Source organism: Agaricus bisporus (assembly GCF_000300575.1).
Source record: "Agaricus bisporus var. bisporus H97 unplaced genomic scaffold AGABI2scaffold_10, whole genome shotgun sequence".
NCBI classification, from domain to species: domain Eukaryota; kingdom Fungi; phylum Basidiomycota; class Agaricomycetes; order Agaricales; family Agaricaceae; genus Agaricus; species Agaricus bisporus.
Window position 1 is genome coordinate 854,906 of NW_006267345.1, and position 19,284 is coordinate 874,189.

Genomic DNA, 19,284 nt, shown 5'->3' on the forward strand with positions numbered 1-19,284 from the left:
GCCTTGTTTTCCGTTCTTATGCAACAAGGAGACAATTCAAAATCCTCGCCATCAGATCAAATGTATACTATCGCAGCACGGCCATCTCTTGGTATCTTGGTACGTGCCTCGTACAGCTATTACGTAGTGGCCTGTACGAAACTGGCACAAGGAAAATAAAACGAAACACTTTCATGCTTCAAGTTCATTCATCGTGCGATGTTTCGGCCATTCTGTTACATGGATTAATAGGCCCTTTATAATGACGAGACACATATACCGATTTTCCACGCAGCCATGCTGTAACGATTCGCGTGAAATAGTTTCGAGTTTCAACATTTCACCTTCAATCACCACGCGTCCCGAACACGCAAATGAAACCACCCTGAATAATTAATCTGGCCCATGCCATAAGTTCCATCTGCTCGTTGTGATTTTCACCGTGAACGAAAACGTAGACCAACTCTTTGCGGTTGCCGAGCAGGATGCGATGACGGTCAGTCTAGTGGCGACGTTCAGCTGATAACCGTTCCGACTTTAATTGTGCAGAAGTTTTGGTACCTTGTGACATTTTTCACTGTGACTCGATTTCTACTTTCAATCCTACTTTTTTTTGGCTATGAACGGGTCATGGATGGGCCATCGAACCTCACAGGATCCAGAGCGGCCAAGGGAAGAGCCGAGACCGTGATATTTTGAACTTCGTGAACTTCATCAGGTACAGCCGGACCGGTAAAAGGAGTAGTTCAGTTTCTCTTACATAGTCACTCATTTGTGGTGCTACCATGCACCTGTTCATTAAAGTAGTAGTTTTTCTTTATTCATGAGAAATAAGATGTTAAGGTATGAAAAAGCCGGCTTGCATCTTGTGATCATTAGAATACATACGTTATCAAAACTCAGATCATCATCAACGCGTTAATTAGCAAGTGTTGGTGGCATATGCTCGGAAAGACTTTCTTATATAGTACTCGCTAGCTAGGTAGAAAAGAATACTTGTGGATATCAGCACGGAAAATTGTGGAAGTGATCCTTTGCGAACTAACATTGTACAGTGGTGAGCTCAGAGCCTCAGTCCCGCTGGCTCTATTCCTCGCCCAAAAAAACGAAACAAAAAATGAGCTATTACCAGTATGACGGATACAAAGTTAAGCGGGCACCGTGGTTAGACCAGATCCGAGGTGTCATAAACAGACTCTAACCGCCGTGTCCCTCTCGGTAACTGTCCAACTTGACAGACGCCTTCTGAGGCAATCTGAATCGCAATCATCATGGAATGTCAATCACTTGTCCCCGAAGGACAACCCGATGGTGATGCAGAGATGTCTATATGGAGTGACAACGACTGAATGCCATGTGGTAGCGTGCACTTCAATTACCCACGATCAATTATTGATAGCTTATGAAAACCGAGGAAGTACCGTAAGAGATCCGGCACATTCTCCGTAACCCCCGGCAAATCTCCCTCAATCTCACATTGTACCATTGGTCGATGGCACATGTACCGCATCAATGTAATCCCATGGTCCCAAAACGTCAAGAAAGTTACTTATGATTCCCAACGGTCCTTAGAATATCCACAATGAATCTGTGTGACCAATTTCACTGCACGAAACTCGAAAACTTGAGCCGGAATTTGTTCAGAATGTGCAGGGGTCATCATGATATCCCTTTTGGGCGCCTATCTTTGAGCCTTTAAGCCTTTTAAGGGTTTAGCGTATCTGATGTTTTGAGGCCTGCCAGAAACCGTGTACAATTCCGGGGTTCCCCGGTAATCGTGTCCAGATAAGGACACGAGTTCATATAAGGGTTCATCGAAGTCTCATGCCATAGGTGCGCCTAACTCAAGATGCCCTGCCCCCTACCAGGGCCCCAGATCCCCAGTGCAACAGCAAATCTCAGGTTCTGGACCCCTTCCTCTACTGTTATCTCGATGTGAGGATATGATGCAGAGCTAGTCACCTGAATGGACGAACTCCCGGTACCGGACGAAGTTATCTAAGCACGGTCCATCTGAAAGAGTTAATAAAAGTGAAACGTGTCTGCTGGTATTCCTTTACCAGCGCAACGCTTCATAAACTTCTCATATTCCAGTCAGCAGTTCAGGTGGGATGATCACTCTTCTTACCGCTGTACCCCTCTGGCGGGTACGTGGATTCTGTTACCCTGAGCACCGAATTCTGATACCCTAAATACTGAATTCTGATGCCCTAAACACCGAATTCTGATGCCCTAGACACCGATATCTGATACCCTGAACACCGAATCAGATTTCGAGGCTTAAATAGAATAGATTGAATTGGGCTTAAAGAGGCTAAATGTGGCGTTAAATCACTGATCCCTGGGACAAACTGATGAAACAACATCCTCCGGGAGTATCAAAGAGTGCACCAAATGAGTTTCAATGACGTGGATGAGTAGATGGTAGGATGAGTTTGTACCGCAGCCATTTTTTTCTGGAGTATGAATGTCGTGCGTTCACCAGGAGATATTTATTGATTTATTCTATCATTTCCAGTCAGAGAAGCTTGTGATTTTCATGAGCTCATTCGGGTTAGAAACAGGTCACTGAGCCGCCCCGGCAACATCATTTGGACGCGCGCTGTTCTACTCGGGCCTATCAAGGTCCTAAGATAAGTACTACCGCATGAAACGGAGTTACATCGAATCCAGATCGAGCATGAGGAGGCTTCCTGTGACATTACTTCTCTACCTCGTGAATCAATCACTTATACGGCCGTAACTCTGGTCAAGTTGGTCGATTGTGTATTTCTGGTTTGTTACCTAACGGTCGATCTTCTGTATGGTCTAATTGAGCAATGATGAATTTCATCGTGGAAGTCAGGCCCGCGGAGTTGCAACTCGTAGACATGGTACCGTGATTTTCAGACCGCGGCAAGTCGTCCACATTATAATCTGTCGAACAAGTCTTTGCGAAAAACCAATACCTGAATACACCGTGGTGTGCTTCATGAACAAGGTCGAAGGTCTAATACAACCATTCATTGTCATTTTCTTTTTTTCGTCTTCAGCTTGGCGTTGGGGTATCACGTCGATGTCTAGTGGTGATGCGCGTATAACTTATTTAGTGAGTACCGCCGGTTAGATATCCCCTAATTCTGATTTTTTGGAAGTGATGTCACTGTGTACCAAAAAAAGAAAACAACGCGGTGATCACCCTGAGATCATCGTACTTACGCCCGCGTTGCTTTTCGGTTCAAGCTCGATTTACCCACCACAAGTCACAATCGTCGCAGATGAACTTCCATGATCGGATAAATCCGTTTTTCTTTACCGATAGAACCGTTAGTGAGTACGGTTAGTTGTTCAACCCCGGGCTTCAAAAGTAGTACTCAGAGTGGCGGTCGCCAATTAGCCTGTGTGGGTGGTCGAAACGATGCAAAATCCTCCCAGTTTTCCAGCCTTTTCCCAACGCATTGACGTCATTGGGCGCATTATCACCATTGGCTTTGCTCTGCTGTTGCACCGTGCTAAAATTGTTCTCATCGTCTACACATGAGAGGAAATCTGTAACACCATGACGTCGTAGAGATATACAGTGAGTACAACGCTATCCTAATCGTTCGATAGAAACCGTCGTAAAGCCGAACTCCCTGTAAAGTACGTTGTTACCGGCTTTCACGCTTATACCCCGGGGATAATGTCCTCCCCCCCTTTTTTTCTTGCTCCTTCTCATCCAAAAATTGCCCCGATAGAAGCGCGTATGATAAGTATCGCGACTACTTCATCAAATATCATTGCGTCCGGTGGCGCTAGGGTGTGAGCACCTTATCTGTGGCATCGAACTGCTTCGCACGCTTTAGATCATGGGTTTGTATCTGGTAATAGCGATCTACCTTGGGACACCGAATTATTTTTTTCCTAAAGTAAACTAGTAGTAGAAGGATGGATAGATGGTTTTTGAACACCGAAGGTACGTTCTAACGTCCTCCGGGGAACAAAAAATTAAAGAAAGCTCTTCCGCCGGGTTGAGTAAGACTGATAAAACGCCCAAAGAATGGATTACTATGTGTCTTCTTCATACCCCCCGTCCTGTATTGCTTGTTTCTCGTCTCTAGCGTCTTCTACGTACTCCTTCATGAGTGTCACCACTTTCCTCAAATTCATTCTATATTTTGCTGAGACGGGAACCACAACCACATCCGCTCCCAGTTCCACCTTGACGCAATCCTCCAACTTCTTCAGCCGTGCTTTGGCTTCTTCCACCGCCCCACTTGAGGAAGCTGAGGAGGGACCAGCAACGAGGTCGGCTTTGTTCGCAATGACCATCCTAATTCGTGAAGACATTCCTTTTTGGTAGGTCTCTAGTTCGTTTTTGAGGATTTTGATGGCTTCACATGGGTCTGCTTCAATGACTGATTCGTCAATCGTTTGACTTCCGATAACCGGGTCCATGTCTCTTGCAGTTTCAACAGTTGGCGGAGCAGATTCGAGTTCCTCTGCATCGAGCTTTGAGATCACCGTGGCTTCAGGCGTCTTGGTGGTCTCTCCTGATAAAGACTGTCCCGCAGAAAAATCGACAACACAGACGAGGGTAGGTGAGCGTTCGATAGCCCGAAGGAAAGAATGGCCTAAACCCGCATGGGCCAAAGGTGATGCCGAGTTCTCGATAAGACCTGGATTGTCCGCGATAGTAAACCGGTAAGACTCGTAGAGGTCGAAAAAATGACCTCCTCGTGTTGGTGTGGATTCTGAGTGAGGCATGCCAGAAGTTACAGAGGTGTTCTGACAGGGTAATTGGTTTCTCGTGAGAGAGTTGGCTAACTCTCCCCGCTGCATCCTCTCTTCGAAGGATCGTTCTTCCAACTCCGTCTCATCATATACAGTTTCATCGGGCACAAGTTCGCCTTCGAATGTTCCTTCACCTGCAACACGAACGATACCAACCACAGGATTGAGAGTTGTGAAGGCATACCCAGCCACCTCGGTCTTAGCGCGACCACCCGTGAGAGCTTTGAGGAGAGTACTCTTGCCTGCATTAGGCATACCTACGAGACCGACGTCTGCCAGGAGTTTGAGTTCGAGAAAGAGGGTGACCCGGTCCCCTTCATGTCCACGAGTAGCATAACGAGGTGCCCGATTGATCGAAGAGATGAAATGTGGATTTCCGAGTCCGCCTAGGCCTCCTTGTGCAATCAGATGGCCTAGATTTTCAGGCTGTCGGGTGCCAAGAGGAGCATCTTCGGCTTTCGGGGATTTGCCGGAGTCTGCGTGTTTGTCCAAGTCAAGATATATGGGATGTTCATCGAGCCGCCGTCGCTGTGCCAGGCGACGTTCGCGCTCAAGTTTATACATAGAACTCTCTATCTCCTTGAAGTCGTTGCGTTGCACGTTTACCTCCGCAAATTTGGGATAATGCACCCATCGCCTTTCCCTCATCCGCTCGATCCTTTCAGCCACACTCGAACCGGCCAATGCCTCTTCCTCAGCCTCCCATTCATCCTTCCCTCTCCGTGGATCATTCCTCCCGAGTTCCTTGACCACAGTGCCCAGCGGCACTTTGATCACAAGCGGCTCCCCGGCTTTCCCGCTTTGCCATGTTCCCTTTCCGTTTTCCCCGTCATGACCGCGTATACGATTGGGGACCGTTGACAGCGTAGTAAGCGTCGGCGTTGGCAGAAAATGAACGGGTCCTCCCCGTCCACCGCTTCCTCCAGATGGTGGGCCGTGTGCAATAAACTTTTCTCGGTGAAAAGCAGCACAACCGTCGCCGCCTTTGCCTCCACGAACAGAGACGATGAGATGGTCAAGAAAGGAGTGTCCGCCCTGCCTTCGCTTCCATTCTGCTCGCCGCTTGCGCTTGTAGGCTTCTACTTGCTCTGGGGAACGCTTGAGGTCGTTGTGGACGAAGGAGGAAAACGCGCGACGAGAAAGCATGTAGTCCCAAAAAGGAAATGTTACTGTCGGTGTTGTGCCAAATCAAATATTCGGATGGCCATTGGACGTTGCTCCTGCAAATATCTTATCGATTTTTCTTGCTCCCAATGGCTCTTTCTAGGTCTCCTACTCCGCCCCGTAGCATCCCTCCAGACACAATCCCCATCCTCCTCGCACAATTCTACCAACCTCATGGCGGGGAACACTGGACTCTAAACGTTGTAGAGTCGTCAGATTGCATCCATACCTTCGAAATCCGAGGGAACAGAGACTCCTACACGTACATCCACGACCGCATGAAGAATCTCGATCGTGTCGAGAGTTACCGTGGTGGATGTCACGTTGGCAACATTCCCAAGGATAAAGTGGAGGAGATGAGGCTTAAGCTGAAGGAAGTTGCTATCAATAAGCAGGAAACACGATGGAACCCTCAGATTTGGGTCCTGGACTCGATAAAAGTTCTCAAAGAAGAAGGGTGGGCGTTCAACGGCCTTAGTGAAGGGTTCACTCGGAGAGAGCTTCAGAAAGATATGATACGATGGGATTCCGTCGATGACACGGTGTATGAAAGACTAGTGGAGGAAATGAAAACTGGAAGCCCGGTGGAGCCTACCCCAGTCACCATGACCTAGTGGCTCAACCAGTCAACCTTCCACTTCCAGTCCGTCTTTTTCGAGATACCCCTCTTGCTTTGGACCTGCAACATTTGTTACCGATGTCAGATTCTATGGATTTTTTGGATTACTCATGCGTTGACTCATTATCTTGCCATCATTAGCGTCGCATTGCTGTAGCTTAAGCGCTTGTGCCTCGCCTTCCCCAGATGTAGACGTCTATTTTTAGTGCCTCTCTCTCAAGCATTGCTAACAATGTACTTCTATGTTCTTGAATAGTTTTAGAAACTTCTGATCTATGCTCCACAACCTTCAAGGATACCGATTTGTGCATTTGATCGACCGGTCATTTCAACCTGGCTTGCCTACGGCCATTGCACACTGAGAGTCGCATCCGCACTCCCCGAAAACTTTGTGCCATTTGGAGATGGTACAGAGCCTTATTCCGTTCAAATCGGTGTTCCGATATACGGAACAGCATCGCGTGCGTATTAGTGGTTTTGGGTGAAAGAACCCTAGAAGCTTGACTCGATCAGAGAGGTTGAGCATACCCATCAAGTCTGCTATTCGATAGATGTCGGGAGTGGGTCCTACTGTACCTCATTGCTATTTACTCGCATGTCTCGTAACGCATTAATGGGGTAGTGGTAACCTGGGTCGTTGCCATTTCGAGCATGCTCGACCCGCCGGGGGTTCGATTCCCTCTTAATGCATTTGCTAAAAAGTTTGTATTATTTTTCTTTAGATATGTGCAAACAAGTACCATAAAGGAAGTTTGATTTGGGTTGGTATTGACTTTTTACTCTCTTGAGTCGGCTGTGGAGGTAGAGTGACCGGGTTCGAGCGGAATGAAATTTCCTTTACCACAAGCGCTACAAGTGTTAGAGCGGTCAAAGTAATAGTGTGATACTTCTTTCGAGTCCAATCACATTAATGGCAATATGGAAAATGCCGTAGATTCATTTCAAAAGCACTGATCCTTCAACCTAAGAGGTATGTGATTTCCCTTTTTTCCCCTTCCCATTAATCTGTAAATCTGTAGGAAATAAAACAGATCCGCGGCTGAAATCTACACGATCGTCAGTTCTCATTGAGCCAACATCAACTGTCGTATTAAGAAAGATGAAGCAATGAAAATGAGAGATGAATGAAAATCGTGAAACACTCTGTTTGACCACCACTGCGGTCCCTTGGACGAAGCGACCTCGCTTGTGGTTTGGTTGGACGGGTTTCGATCAATTAGCTGACCGTGTGTTGTTAATGTTATGTGAGAAACCAACAATTTATGCCAATCAGAATTTTCTTCTCCCAGAGTTTGGCCAATATTTTCAAAACGCGGTGAGCAAGCGGAGACAGGTGTTGAAACGGCATTGGTATTTCTCTTAAGATCTCTCACATTGGTACTGATTAAAATTGGACCAGATGTTGAAACTTGAAATCGTCATTATAAGAGCTCGACTTGGATGACGATGAAGATGATGTCACTTCAAGAATATACGTGTACGGTTCGGTTACCTCGAGGATTCCTTGCGCTTCATTATCATCTTTTTACGATCGACCAGTGTAAAAATTCTTTGTGCATGTTAATGCCATATGAGTAGGTAAGGTAGTTCACTTGAAGCGACTTGATATATCAAAGGGCCATTCAACACGCCTGAGTCGCAAGCCACACACACAGGTGGTGTTCAGGGCAAAAGTATTTCCAAAAAGACAACGAAATCTCCCGCCTTGCTTGTTTTTTTTTTCCGAAATGATATAGACAAGGGAAACATGAAGTCTCAAGTTTCAAGGTCATCAAGATCAAAAAGGTTGTTTTATAACGTTTTTAGAACTCCACTCATACGATATTATCACTTAGAAATACGGTCAAGTCCTCGGCTATGAACGAAAATCATAGATCTCTTAAAAACTTGCTTGAATCTCATGTTCACCGCGATGAAAAAAATATATGTATACACACCAAGAACCGACTACATGGACTCGGATAGCTTTAACCTGTTATAAAATTTCATTGAACCAAGGCGTCATAAAAGGGGCTGCATCACTTACATCGCTTAGACGCGGGGAAAAAAATCAGGATGTTGTTGACGTACTTGAAACTTTAAACTTCCAAAGGAGTCCGCCTCGGACCTAAAACCCTGGTTGATACCTCTCGATCAAAAACGCAGCATAAATACCAGGATTTTTGAGTACTAATGTGTCAGTCCCGGTGTGTCATTCGTGTTTCATGACGAAGAACGGGCCAGAGCCAGGATACCATCCGATTGAAAGAGAACCGCGTTTTGAAATAAATATAAATTTTGATAAACTTTTACCGCGAAAGAAGAATTCTTTTGACAACTTCTTCTTCGGCAAAGGGTGTTCAGGAAATTTTCGAATTGAGGGTCACTTTCTCGGTAGAAAATTCTGTAACGTCAAGGTTGTAGTAACGTTTCCGCTTGGAATAATCTCAAGTGAATGTGACAGATAATAATATTGCAATTGCACCCGAGCAGTAACTTATTGGATCCGACGGACGTATTTCGGTCTCTGATACCGATACGTTCTCACGAAAGGAACGCCTTCAACACGAAAAAAGTCATCATACTTATGTAGTACTCTTGTGAATCCGATAGATAGGAGTTGAAATTGAATGAAAGACTTGTGGCCGGATCAAAAGCCTGTATTTGGGTTATTCATTGAATGTATGTATACTCTGAAAGCATCACATGAAAAAATGAGTGATATCAATGACATACATGTGAAGTAAGAGGGAAAAACAGATGCACAAGAGATCCATTGGATTTCATCTCCAATTTTTCATTCGTATAGAGGAATCTGCCGAATAAGCGCATAAACAAAACCTCTCGACACCCACGCACAACTCGGAGAAACGCCACAGCCGATACGGACCGCAAAGCTCAGGTCCCAATCACACACATGACTACGCCATCACTGCAAGGAAAATCCAACATAGAAGTTGAGTTAGGATTCTTTCAGATCAACGAGGCAATTTACAAAATGAACACCCAACGTCCAACTTCCTAACGTACCTTATCTTTTCATGGTGTGCGGCCAACTACCTTGGTCACAAGAACCTTTCCGCCCTGCGTTAATTAAGGGTTTTCAGAGTGTTTGTTGACCCGATATCGGAAATGGGTCATGTGTATACGTATCTTCTTTTCGATTTAGAGAACGCAGTCGGCTGCGGTGATGGTCTAGAAAACTCGAGTAGAATCGTACACTCCCTTGTTTTGGTTCTCGAAGTAATAATGGAAAATAATATACTGGAAATTCTACCTTTGCTTCAAGAACTATAGGGCGCTTTGTTGATGTCGGCGCACAAACTGCGAACATGTTTTCGGATATGACGAGTTGTTTGGCCTCGTACCAATTATAACTTGGACATATGTACGGTACCAGTCAAAGTTGCGGTGATAAAATTCATTTGACAGGAAATTCCAAACTCTGCGTGACAAGGTATTGAAAAGCTTCAGTTGAATAATCATGACAGACGGAAGCAATCCTTGGGATTGGCACATCATCCAAGAACCGGAGAAACGCAACATTGAAAACATTACTGACAATTACAAGTGAGACGGCAAAGAATTTGAAAAAATTATGAAAATCTCGACGCTTATTCACGTTGTATCAACGCTAAAAGCCCGAGACCGCCTAATAACGCGAATTTGAGCTGCGGGAAGTCGTTCTACCAATTCGTGTTAGGAATTAAGTATGTAGTCGAAAGACGAGACGGGGCATACCATTGCAATTGTCACGTAACCGATGTACGGAAGGAACCTGGGAGTTATTGTGAACATTAGAAATCTATGTGACAAGGCCATAGTGTATATTTGCGCACCCCCTGACTTTTCCGACGATATGTTTTCTTTCTAGCCACTGAAGTCCTTGGTATAATTCCAAGTCATCCACGTAGTTATTATCACCCTTGGTCAATAGAAGCTGCTTATCCTTCTTCTTGTCGTCATGTGTTTCCAATACTCGGTGCACAATGGGAATATCGGCTCCAGGGATTTTGTAGACAGTGATATCGCCAGTTTGATACCGTTGATTCGCAGGATTTGTCAGGAAGAGGAGGTCACCACGGTAGAACGCAGGTTCCATTGATCCACTAATGTTTTTTAAGCTCAATTCGGGGTTTGAAGAAGAAGGCGGCATACCTCAGGACGACGACAATAGGTGACTCCGAGTTTGTTACGAGACCAAGGCCTTTCCAAATCATTAAGCCAGAAGCAATGACGGAAGCAAAGTTCAGGAGCTGAAGTAAAACCTGTGCGTGGACCTTTAGCAGTAGAAGTTGGCCTCAGACAGTACTGAGAACACACATGACGGAGCCCAAGGCGCCGGAAAGTCTTGAGTTCGTCAGCGAACATGGTGTATAGCGACTAGCGAAGAAGGTAAACGACACGTCTGCAGACGCGGAGCTCACGTGGCACAGCCACTTTGATCGTCGGGATTGGGTACTTTGCAAAACTATTCATTTCTCATAACATTTCATTTCTCAATGCGGTGGGGCTGGTCATATCGTGTTTAACATAGCGGAAAGAACATATGTGCATGCAGAGACAGCGGGTGTAGAGTATTAAGATACAGGGATGACCGAGCTTGCTATCCCACCCCAGTCCTCGATTTGTACGTCAAGATAAGACTGATCCTGGAGGTAGCTGGTTTAAACGGCTGGCTTTTTATTTCTCAGGGTTCGCGTTCCTAAGAGGAAAATGGGTCAGTAAAAGTAGATGAGGACGAGAGAGGTATATGGGAAGAGATGAGTCAGATAGGAGCGAAAGACGTAAAGATGCATGATTGTCAACACTTTTGATTCAGCGTGAACTATGCGATTGCGCTTGTATCATCAGATAGGGTATGTGCGGTGGAGCGAGGTATGCGATGGCGTTGACAGTTGTCCAATTGGGAGAGCTGCTACGAGATTGCGATTTAAAATGATACTCACATTCTCCGCTTGCCTCCAGGTAGTGTTGTCACGTTGACGAAGCTGAAATATATATTCAGTAAAACAGTCGGCAAAGTAACGCAATTCCTATACTCACCGGCGATTGTACAACATACGTTTCTTTGCACGACCTTTTGGTTGCTTCTTCTTCTCCTGCTTTTCGACCTTTGGTGTCTGAGCCTTGACTTTGCCAGCACGGGCAAGAGATCCGTGAACTATGAGTGCAGGATTGTCACTAGGAGCTGAGGACTGGGGGGGACAGCGAGCAGATACCTTTTCCCATGTTGTCTTGCGGTTGCGGGTCGTCTGGTCGGTGAATGCCAATGATGCCGCCTGATTATGCAGTTCTTCCTGATAAGGTTTCGGCATTTGCTTGGCATGTCACGTGCTATACTTCAGTGATGCACAGCTTTTGTGATCGGTATCAGTAACGTTGGCAACATTTCCCCAAATTTCTCTGCTGCACTGTCCGCGTTACTGAGCCGGGGAGTGTGTCTTTTACATCTTTGTGTAATTTTTCCTTCTCGTAGCCTCGGCGTATTGAGTATTCCAGTCGCTACTGGTATTTCACGGAAAAAGGTCACTTATTGCATGTGGTAGCGATCCGACAGTGTATCATGATCATCAGTATATCATTCTATATTGCTAGACAACGAGCACATGAGGAACATATGGAGGTGTAGAGCGCAACAATGATGTTGGGTTCCGGACGGTTCCTGAGTAGGATTGATGGCCCCTGTTCCATATTAAGCAAATGTGGCTGTCAAACGATATAAAGTCCGACACAACAGTCTCAATTCACTTTCTTCCCTGCCCCCGTCCACACCCAGTCATTCTTTTACATCACTCTCCTTTGTAGGCCTAAAGATGTTCTTCAACTCCTTCGCTCTTCTCGCTCTTGCCGCTTCTCCCACTTTGGCCAACGTCTTTGTATGGATGACAGAAATTTTTTGGAAAAGAGAATTTAAACATTGACACGTCGTCTAGATCACAAACCCAACTTCTTCTACTACTTTCCACGGTGGCCAACAAGCTACCCTCAACTGGCAAGATGATAGCAAGGCTCCTTCCCTCCAAGATATGGGCAATTGTACGGTCGCTATCTACGTCGGTAACGCCCTGCAACAGGTACGTTCTTGCTTTTTACACGAGAATCCCCTTTTTTGACGTGTCAAAGACTTCGTTGCAAACCATTGTCGAGAGTGTGGACGTTTCCAAAACTTCCGCTATCCAATTCACTCCCAAACCCGAGATTGGTCCTAACAGCGCTGAATAGTGAGTAACTCTCTCATGATGACCTTGAATCGATCTCACGCGCTTTCAGCTTCATTCGGATTGACTCGCTTACCGCAAAGGATAGCGCAAGCCCACAATATCCTGCCATGTCCTTTTCAGCCAAGTTCAAGTGAGTCAAATTCCGTGCACATCGGAATATAGTGGCTGACCTCTTGTCTTTAGAATGGATGGGATGACGGGAACTTTCAGCAGTGCAATTGAAGCTCAGATCGCTGGTCAATCCACTGCCCCTCTTGCTGGTCAGACAGCTCCTCCAGCTGGTGCGACTTCTCCAACCGGCGGTGCTTCCAAAACTGGTGGTGCTTCTTCAACTAGTGCTCTTCAGCGCACTGCTGCATCCGGATCGGCTACTCCCTCTAACACTGCCAGTGACAACGGTGCTTTTAGCGTCAAGGCTGGATGGGCTGGTATACTATCAAGTGTATTTGTTTATGTCGCTGTCCTCTAAGTGATTCGATATTCAAGGAGATCTTCTTTTTCGCTTCTATTTTATGAGCCTCTCCGCTGCTAGAGAGGGCGTTTTTATCCGTGACAAGTTTTCATAGCCAACTTCAATGCCTTTCTCTCCTCCTTCACCTTCATATCGCCCTTGACTTTTTATTGTTGATCTGACATGGAATCTTGTCATGATGAAATGAAATGCGGCGCGATCGTGTTCCTTTCTATGGGTTTCTTTTTGTATTGTCAATCTATAAATAATACATGTTACCTTGTATTGCTCGATACCCGAAGTACACAAGTAATTATTTATTCCAGTGCGTAAATACAAACCTGGCTGACCTGGCCGCTACCGTTGCACATGAAATTGATTTCCATCCTTTTGGCCGATTCATAAATTTGCCGCTTTCGCCCTTAGCTTTGGAGCCTGTCAGCCGTCTGAGGTTTAGTCTCGTTTAACAAGGAGATGGCGGAAAGGTGCGCGGCAACGACTAGTCAATGCCGTCAGCTGCTGGTCAATGCCAGTCAAACGACTAGTCAATTGACCGATACTGATGCAAACTATACCACTTTTGGAGGGGGTATGGGAACTCGAGGAAATGCGTCGTTTGATCTATTGATCGCATCCCTTGAAATTCAAATGACCTTCTCGATGCCTCATCTTTTGCATAGTGATTTATACTATATAGTTTAATTCAATTACAATAAAATTTTGGTCACCGAACGTGTACATATATCAAAAAATCGAATTTCAATTATGAGGCAGGTCGTGGGCTCAGGGAACGCCCAGTAGATATGCAGAGGTGATTAGGATATGAAGTTGTCGACTCTGGGAACACCCAAGTAGTCGTATAGAAGCCCTCATTTTCTTGGATCACATGTGGAGGGCGCGCTAGGGCTTGATACAGGGTCGACGGGGGTGAAGCGCAAACTGTCAAATGACTTCCCTGCTTCTTGATTCGCATCAACCTTATTAGTACTAGTTGATGGCAGCATCGGTCGTTGACTGGTCGTTGACTGGTCGTTGACTGAACAGCCAGGTGACTTTGACTCATCGATGGCCACTTAACTACTCATTGACCGGGTACAACACTGCGTGGGAACGACTAGACTGAACCCCGAACGACCACCGACCTGTTCTGGACCTGTTTGTGTTCATGCTCCTCCCCACATTTATCCGAATATTCGGCAAACCCACAAGCCTGGTGATCACTAACCTCGAGATGTGAACAATGGCCAACTCCATAGAATTTCTTTCGATCATCGTTAGCCATTAAATGGACGTGCAGAACCGTTAGTTTCTACATTCAAGCCTGGTGCGGAGACTTGATTTACTATGTTTTGCCGCCAAGTTACTGGCCTAAGGTGCTGCCAATAGGGTTTCGGAGAATTCGTGGGCATCTTCTCAACTCACCGCGGGGTTCATTTCCAAATTAAAAGCATCGAAAGTCGCTCTTCCAATATTCGTATCTCGTGAGTTGATGTTTCATGCCAGGTGATGACACACGTGGTTATACCTTTCTTCCTCTTAGGTTCTCTCGTGGCTTGCACGCTTAAGAACTTCCCCGGAGCTTATGCTTCTTCTGGTGCCTGTACACGTTTTCGAGAAAATTCCTGGGTGCTTCCTAGGGATCACTTGTTCCTTGGATATTTATCGAGGTAATAACATGGCGAGGAGGCTATCGTGGATGAGATTTTTCTGGCTTGCGAATATATCACTACTCTAAAAAGTATACCGACAGACCGAAGCTCGAGGTATGATTTTATCCCCTCTCATTGGGCTTACGAGAACAACGTCGCTGAAGTCTGTATTCAGAGCATGGGGATCTTCCCCACATCATCAATGCTTCTATAAAGGATCAACGTCGGCTTTACACGAAACTCTCAGCCGATTTTAACCACGTTTTTCTGAGCGACTATTCGACGGAACATTAAGCCACATGGCTGTCGCGTCACTCAGTCCCCCTTCCTGTCACTCTGATTGCATTATTGTGAAGCAAATAGCTTGGCTTGAGACACTATCGGAGTTTTCTAGCATATCAAACCCAGCAAATCCACTGATTCCGGTAAGCCCTTCCTCTTTGGATATCCACCAACCGTTCCGTGATTGTTTCGCATGCATCTATGCAAAGTTATCGGTATATTTCACTCTGATGAATTCTCGTACATCATCAAATGTTCGTTCACTCCAAACGTCTTGATCCCAAACGATCGTGAATGAGGAACATTGATAACTTTGTGCCGCCAAATGGTGAGCTCAGAACCAGTTCAAATTGCTTTCCATGGGCGTCGAAATGAAAGGGCAACCAGTTTAGTAAGTACTAATGTACTTTCGTGCTTGCCTTTTGCTTAAACCAGCTTAGGATGTATGCGGTACTCATGAGAACTATTTCGCTATTTTCAGAGCTTGAAGGTTCCCTCACAATAGAAATAGTGCTCAATCGCTGACCACGTGGTAGTCACCCCCTTGAAAAAGTCGCGAAGAATGTCCGTTTGCTTGGTCCTCTGGCGCGTTTCTATTCAGATATATCTTTCTCTCGGATCATCTATTCGATTGAATTTCAATCTATCTCGAATCGGTTCATCCCATGTGGCAAGTGGTATATCCATTCGGAATGCTAGCGCGGACCGTCAAAGGCTCGACGGTGCGACGACGTTCCGGATACATTGGTTTTAACACGGCTCCAATGGGAAAGGAAGATATAAAGCGTTCCTCCAGACAAAGAAGTGTTGGCCATATCGATTCGAAATGGCGTTCAAGCAGTATTTCTTCGCCCTTGTCCTGGCCCTTCCTGCTTTTGCCCAACAGCAGACTTGGGGACAGTGTACGTTGATAATTCACTTTGATGAAGCTCATATTCATTAACCTTTACTAGGCGGTGGAATGGGCTGGAGTGGTCAAACCACGTGTGTCTCTGGGACATCATGCGTTGTTATCAACCCATTTTACTCCCAATGTATTCCTGGAGGACCACCTTCAACGACCACGCCCCCTACCACGACTCCTCCCACTACCACACCCCCGACTTCGTCAGACCCGCCAACATCGACAGACTGCCCCACGACACCATCGAACCTTTCTTTCTCTAACACGTTCCTTCCAGATCCTTTCACTTTTGCCGACGGTCAGACGAAAGTGACTACAAAGGCTCAATGGAATTGCCGTCGTGCGGAATTGTCTAAGCTTCTCCAGCAGTACGAGCTAGGTACCCTTCCTCCTAAACCATCCAGTGTGACTGGGTCCTTGAACGGCAATACCCTGTCCGTCAGCGTCTCGGAGGGCGGAAAATCCATTTCTTTCTCTGCTACTATCACCCGCCCATCCGGCGCTACTGCCCCATACCCCGCCATTATTGGGGTTGGTGGTATCAACATTCCCGCACCTGCTGGCGTTGCTGTCATTAACTTCAACAACAACGACATTGCTTTGCAGACTGATGGTAGTAGCCGAGGTCGAGGAAAATTCTACGACCTTTATGGTTCTAATCACTCTGCCGGGGCAATGATAGCCTGGGCTTGGGGTATCTCTCGAATCATTGATGTCCTTGAAATGGTTGGCTCTCAGTCTCAGATTGACTTGAGCAAGCTCGCCGTCTCGGGTTGTTCTAGGAATGGCAAGGGCGCTTTGGTCGCTGGTGCTTTTGATGAACGTATCGCTTTGACGATCCCTCAGGAGTCTGGCTCTGGTGGAGGTGGATGTTGGCGTATTTCTGATGATATGCTTCATTCCGGAATCGAAACGCAGACCGCTTCGGAAATTGTGGGCGAGAATGTTTGGTTCTCGCCGAACTTTAACCAATGGGCCAACCGAGTTAACAACCTTCCCTTTGATCACCACTTACTCGCTGCGCTTGTTGCCCCTCGTGCCTTGCTTGTCATTGACAACACCAGCATTGACTGGCTCGGTCCTCGTAGTGTTTGGGGATGCATGAGTACAGCCAACAAGGTCTGGCAAGCCCTCGGAGTTGCAGATTCGATGGGCGTCAGCCAAGTTGGAAACCATAATCACTGCGCATTCCCCAGCAACGAGCGGCCGGACTTGGACGCCTATATCAATAAGTTCTTGAAGGGCCAGAGCACGAATACGGGTTTCCTTAAGACGGATGGCGGAGGATCTGGATTTGTGGAATCAAGATGGGTCAACTGGCAAGTTCCTAGGTTATCTTGAGTCCCCCCGTTTGTCTAGTCGTTGAGTTGCATTTCTCTTGTTCGAGTGTATTTTCCTTGTTCTCCGTTTGGCGTCTGTATGTTCGGCATGTATGCTTCGAATATATCGCTGGTAACTCTCACGTCTTAACACATATCACCATCTCGTCGATTATCTCGCAGCATTTGTCACCTGTCCCGTGGAGCAGTGAGAGCGTTCAAAGAAGATAAGAAATTTTGGGAAGAGATGTTGATGAGTTTGACTTATTATACACACGAAGTTGACGAAATCACCTGATGGACACGTCTAGCTTCAAAGTCTTGCCGTTGCATTCATCATGATCTTGATGGTGTTGGATGCGAATAGATTGTCTGTAGACGGACATGATCGATCCGAGGCAGTATAAACTCATTTGGGACGTGATCCTCGTCGGATGAAGCCCAAGAATGTAGCGCCGATCATATATCTAATCTTCGACAGCGCCTCCATTTGACCGGCGGATTGGTTAGTTGACATCAGTTATGAGCAACCGGATAGACATTGTAGCGCAATCAAAGATGCGGAATGATGGCTAAAGTAAGAGTTTTAATAATATCTCAGGAAACTACGTCCTTTTCAAGGAGTCTTCAATATTCAATATTAACTTCATTATATATATGGTGCGCATTCCAGCAAGTAACTTTCCCTTAACATACCTCTCACTATTTGATTATGGCGGACTCTGTTAGCAACCTACTTGCCTCCCTTCCATTGTTAGTAATGACCCGTGTATGTTGCTTTCCAATTTGTTAATGTGATACTCGACTGAACTAACGAACTGGTCGTTCCTCACAGTACTTTGACTGTGAGATTTTCGACCTCATTTATTTCAGATTCTGTCGCTAATCTATATTTCGCAGTTGCCGCTGGCTCCCTCGTTGTATGGCTTTGTACCTGAACCGAATGAATACCCTCTGACCTTTGAATTCTTCTTCAGGTCTTTGATTCTCTCCTTACTCTTGACCTTGAGGTCAAATACATCTGGCAGTCGAAGTTGAGTGTAATGAAGGTGATGTATATCGTCAACAGGTATACCACCATTATAGATTTAATAATCACATGCATTCGTGAGCTCTGTCTCTACGATATGTTTTGGATAGTCCTGTTCTCACAAGACTCTAGTCCAAACCACAACTCGCGTTACCTATTGTTTCGGCCTCATGAGAGCGGAATGTGGTATGTTCTTGTTATCCCTTAACAACGAAGCCTTAAATCTCACTGGTGGAAAATTAGTTATGTATATACTTGGAATTTACTTTGCGGAGTGTAGGTTCTCCACTATCAAATTTACATCTCTCTAACATGTCTCGCAAGATATATTTACAGTGCGAACATATATAATCTGCGGGCAAAGAAAAATCTTTTGGATACCTGTCGGCATTTTTGGCGTTGGGTCACTCCTCTGGAACTTTATCTCTAATTTCAAGTTCTTGACCCCGGAAAATGTACAATGTAAGGCTTGACAACATCAACTCGCTGACTAGTTAAAACCCCCCGGATCGTCTTGCTAATGCTATCTAGTTTTTACTAGTCCCCCCTTCAATGGATGTCTCGCTACTGCGCTACCAGCGAACGCATTCATAGGTACAATGTTCTTGACAATATATGACGCAGGTAATTGAATCAAGTTATCTATGGGGACTCGGATTTTTCAATCTAAACAATGAATAATCATAGGTATGCTCATCCTGATTGGCTTGGTGGCATTTAGTTAGTAATAGATATTGCACAACCAAATCTAATGCAAAATTCTGACGCTGATGTGCTATAATTGTAGGAGCATGGAGAAGCGACTTTAGAGTTCGGGCGGATTTGTATAAAGTGTTATATGGTGAAGGTGTGCTTTTTTATGTCTATCTTCTGGGTGAGTCACCGCAGTGCAATCATCATTTAATCGTTCCTAGACTTAACTACTCTATCCT

The 19,284-nt window shown here is 45.7% G+C and overlaps 6 protein-coding genes and 1 non-coding gene across 7 annotated transcripts; 4 read left to right on the forward strand and 3 right to left on the reverse strand.

The window, feature by feature from the left end:
• Positions 1-4,005: 4,005 nt before the first annotated feature.
• On the reverse strand, positions 4,006-5,877 carry AGABI2DRAFT_209738 (hypothetical protein; the record flags this gene model as incomplete). Its single annotated transcript, XM_006455247.1, has 2 exons — positions 4,006-4,375; positions 4,502-5,877. 2 exons carry the CDS (start codon positions 5,875-5,877, stop codon positions 4,006-4,008), a joined length of 1,746 nt encoding a protein of 581 aa, XP_006455310.1.
• Positions 5,878-5,882: 5 nt separating this feature from the next.
• Positions 5,883-6,804, forward strand: AGABI2DRAFT_194930 (hypothetical protein). Its single transcript, XM_006455248.1, has 2 exons — positions 5,883-6,594; positions 6,656-6,804. Exon 1 carries the CDS (start codon positions 5,895-5,897, stop codon positions 6,507-6,509), a length of 615 nt encoding a protein of 204 aa, XP_006455311.1. The 5' UTR covers positions 5,883-5,894; the 3' UTR covers positions 6,510-6,594; positions 6,656-6,804.
• A 317-nt stretch (positions 6,805-7,121) lies between these two features.
• On the forward strand, positions 7,122-7,204 carry AGABI2DRAFT_t110. The gene has a single exon. It is a non-coding gene; the product is annotated as a tRNA-Gly (tRNA).
• A 2,687-nt stretch (positions 7,205-9,891) lies between these two features.
• Positions 9,892-10,913, reverse strand: AGABI2DRAFT_194931 (hypothetical protein). The gene is made up of 6 exons (XM_006455249.1): positions 10,817-10,913; positions 10,652-10,761; positions 10,333-10,602; positions 10,235-10,271; positions 10,056-10,179; positions 9,892-9,938 (listed from the first exon to the last, which is right to left on the reverse strand). Exons 1-5 carry the CDS (start codon positions 10,862-10,864, stop codon positions 10,108-10,110), a joined length of 537 nt encoding a protein of 178 aa, XP_006455312.1. The 5' UTR covers positions 10,865-10,913; the 3' UTR covers positions 9,892-9,938; positions 10,056-10,107.
• A 525-nt stretch (positions 10,914-11,438) lies between these two features.
• Positions 11,439-11,811, reverse strand: AGABI2DRAFT_121244 (hypothetical protein; the record flags this gene model as incomplete). The annotated part of the gene is made up of 2 exons (XM_006455250.1): positions 11,439-11,484; positions 11,540-11,811. 2 exons carry the CDS (start codon positions 11,809-11,811, stop codon positions 11,439-11,441), a joined length of 318 nt encoding a protein of 105 aa, XP_006455313.1.
• Positions 11,812-12,227: 416 nt separating this feature from the next.
• On the forward strand, positions 12,228-13,554 carry AGABI2DRAFT_194933 (hypothetical protein). Its single transcript, XM_006455251.1, has 5 exons — positions 12,228-12,372; positions 12,430-12,570; positions 12,620-12,717; positions 12,767-12,847; positions 12,901-13,554. Exons 1-5 carry the CDS (start codon positions 12,310-12,312, stop codon positions 13,184-13,186), a joined length of 669 nt encoding a protein of 222 aa, XP_006455314.1. The 5' UTR covers positions 12,228-12,309; the 3' UTR covers positions 13,187-13,554.
• Positions 13,555-15,914: 2,360 nt separating this feature from the next.
• Positions 15,915-17,475, forward strand: AGABI2DRAFT_209748 (hypothetical protein). Its single transcript, XM_006455252.1, has 2 exons — positions 15,915-16,001; positions 16,053-17,475. The coding sequence occupies exons 1-2, from the start codon at positions 15,926-15,928 to the stop codon at positions 17,342-17,344; spliced, it is 1,368 nt and encodes a 455-aa protein (XP_006455315.1). The 5' UTR covers positions 15,915-15,925; the 3' UTR covers positions 17,345-17,475.
• Positions 17,476-19,284: the final 1,809 nt, after the last annotated feature.

What these genes read in the sequence shown, in the direction of transcription:
- AGABI2DRAFT_194930 (XM_006455248.1), top strand. Translation starts at nt 5,895, where the DNA reads ATGTTACTGTCGGTGTTGTGCCAAATCAAATATTCGGATGGCCATTGG.
- AGABI2DRAFT_209748 (XM_006455252.1), top strand. Translation starts at nt 15,926, where the DNA reads ATGGCGTTCAAGCAGTATTTCTTCGCCCTTGTCCTGGCCCTTCCTGCT. An exon ending in ACAGCAGACTTGGGGACAGT is followed by an intron (nt 16,002 to 16,052) that starts GTACGTTGATAA and finishes AACCTTTACTAG; the next exon opens with GCGGTGGAATGGGCTGGAGT.
- AGABI2DRAFT_194931 (XM_006455249.1), bottom strand. Translation starts at nt 10,864, where the DNA reads ATGTTCGCTGACGAACTCAAGACTTTCCGGCGCCTTGGGCTCCGTCAT. An exon ending in GGCGCCTTGGGCTCCGTCAT is followed by an intron (nt 10,762 to 10,816) that starts GTGTGTTCTCAG and finishes GTCCACGCACAG; the next exon opens with GTTTTACTTCAGCTCCTGAA. An exon ending in ATCGTCGGAAAAGTCAGGGG is followed by an intron (nt 10,272 to 10,332) that starts GTGCGCAAATAT and finishes AATAACTCCCAG; the next exon opens with GTTCCTTCCGTACATCGGTT.
- AGABI2DRAFT_194933 (XM_006455251.1), top strand. Translation starts at nt 12,310, where the DNA reads ATGTTCTTCAACTCCTTCGCTCTTCTCGCTCTTGCCGCTTCTCCCACT. An exon ending in CCACTTTGGCCAACGTCTTT is followed by an intron (nt 12,373 to 12,429) that starts GTATGGATGACA and finishes CACGTCGTCTAG; the next exon opens with ATCACAAACCCAACTTCTTC. An exon ending in TCCTTTTCAGCCAAGTTCAA is followed by an intron (nt 12,848 to 12,900) that starts GTGAGTCAAATT and finishes TCTTGTCTTTAG; the next exon opens with AATGGATGGGATGACGGGAA.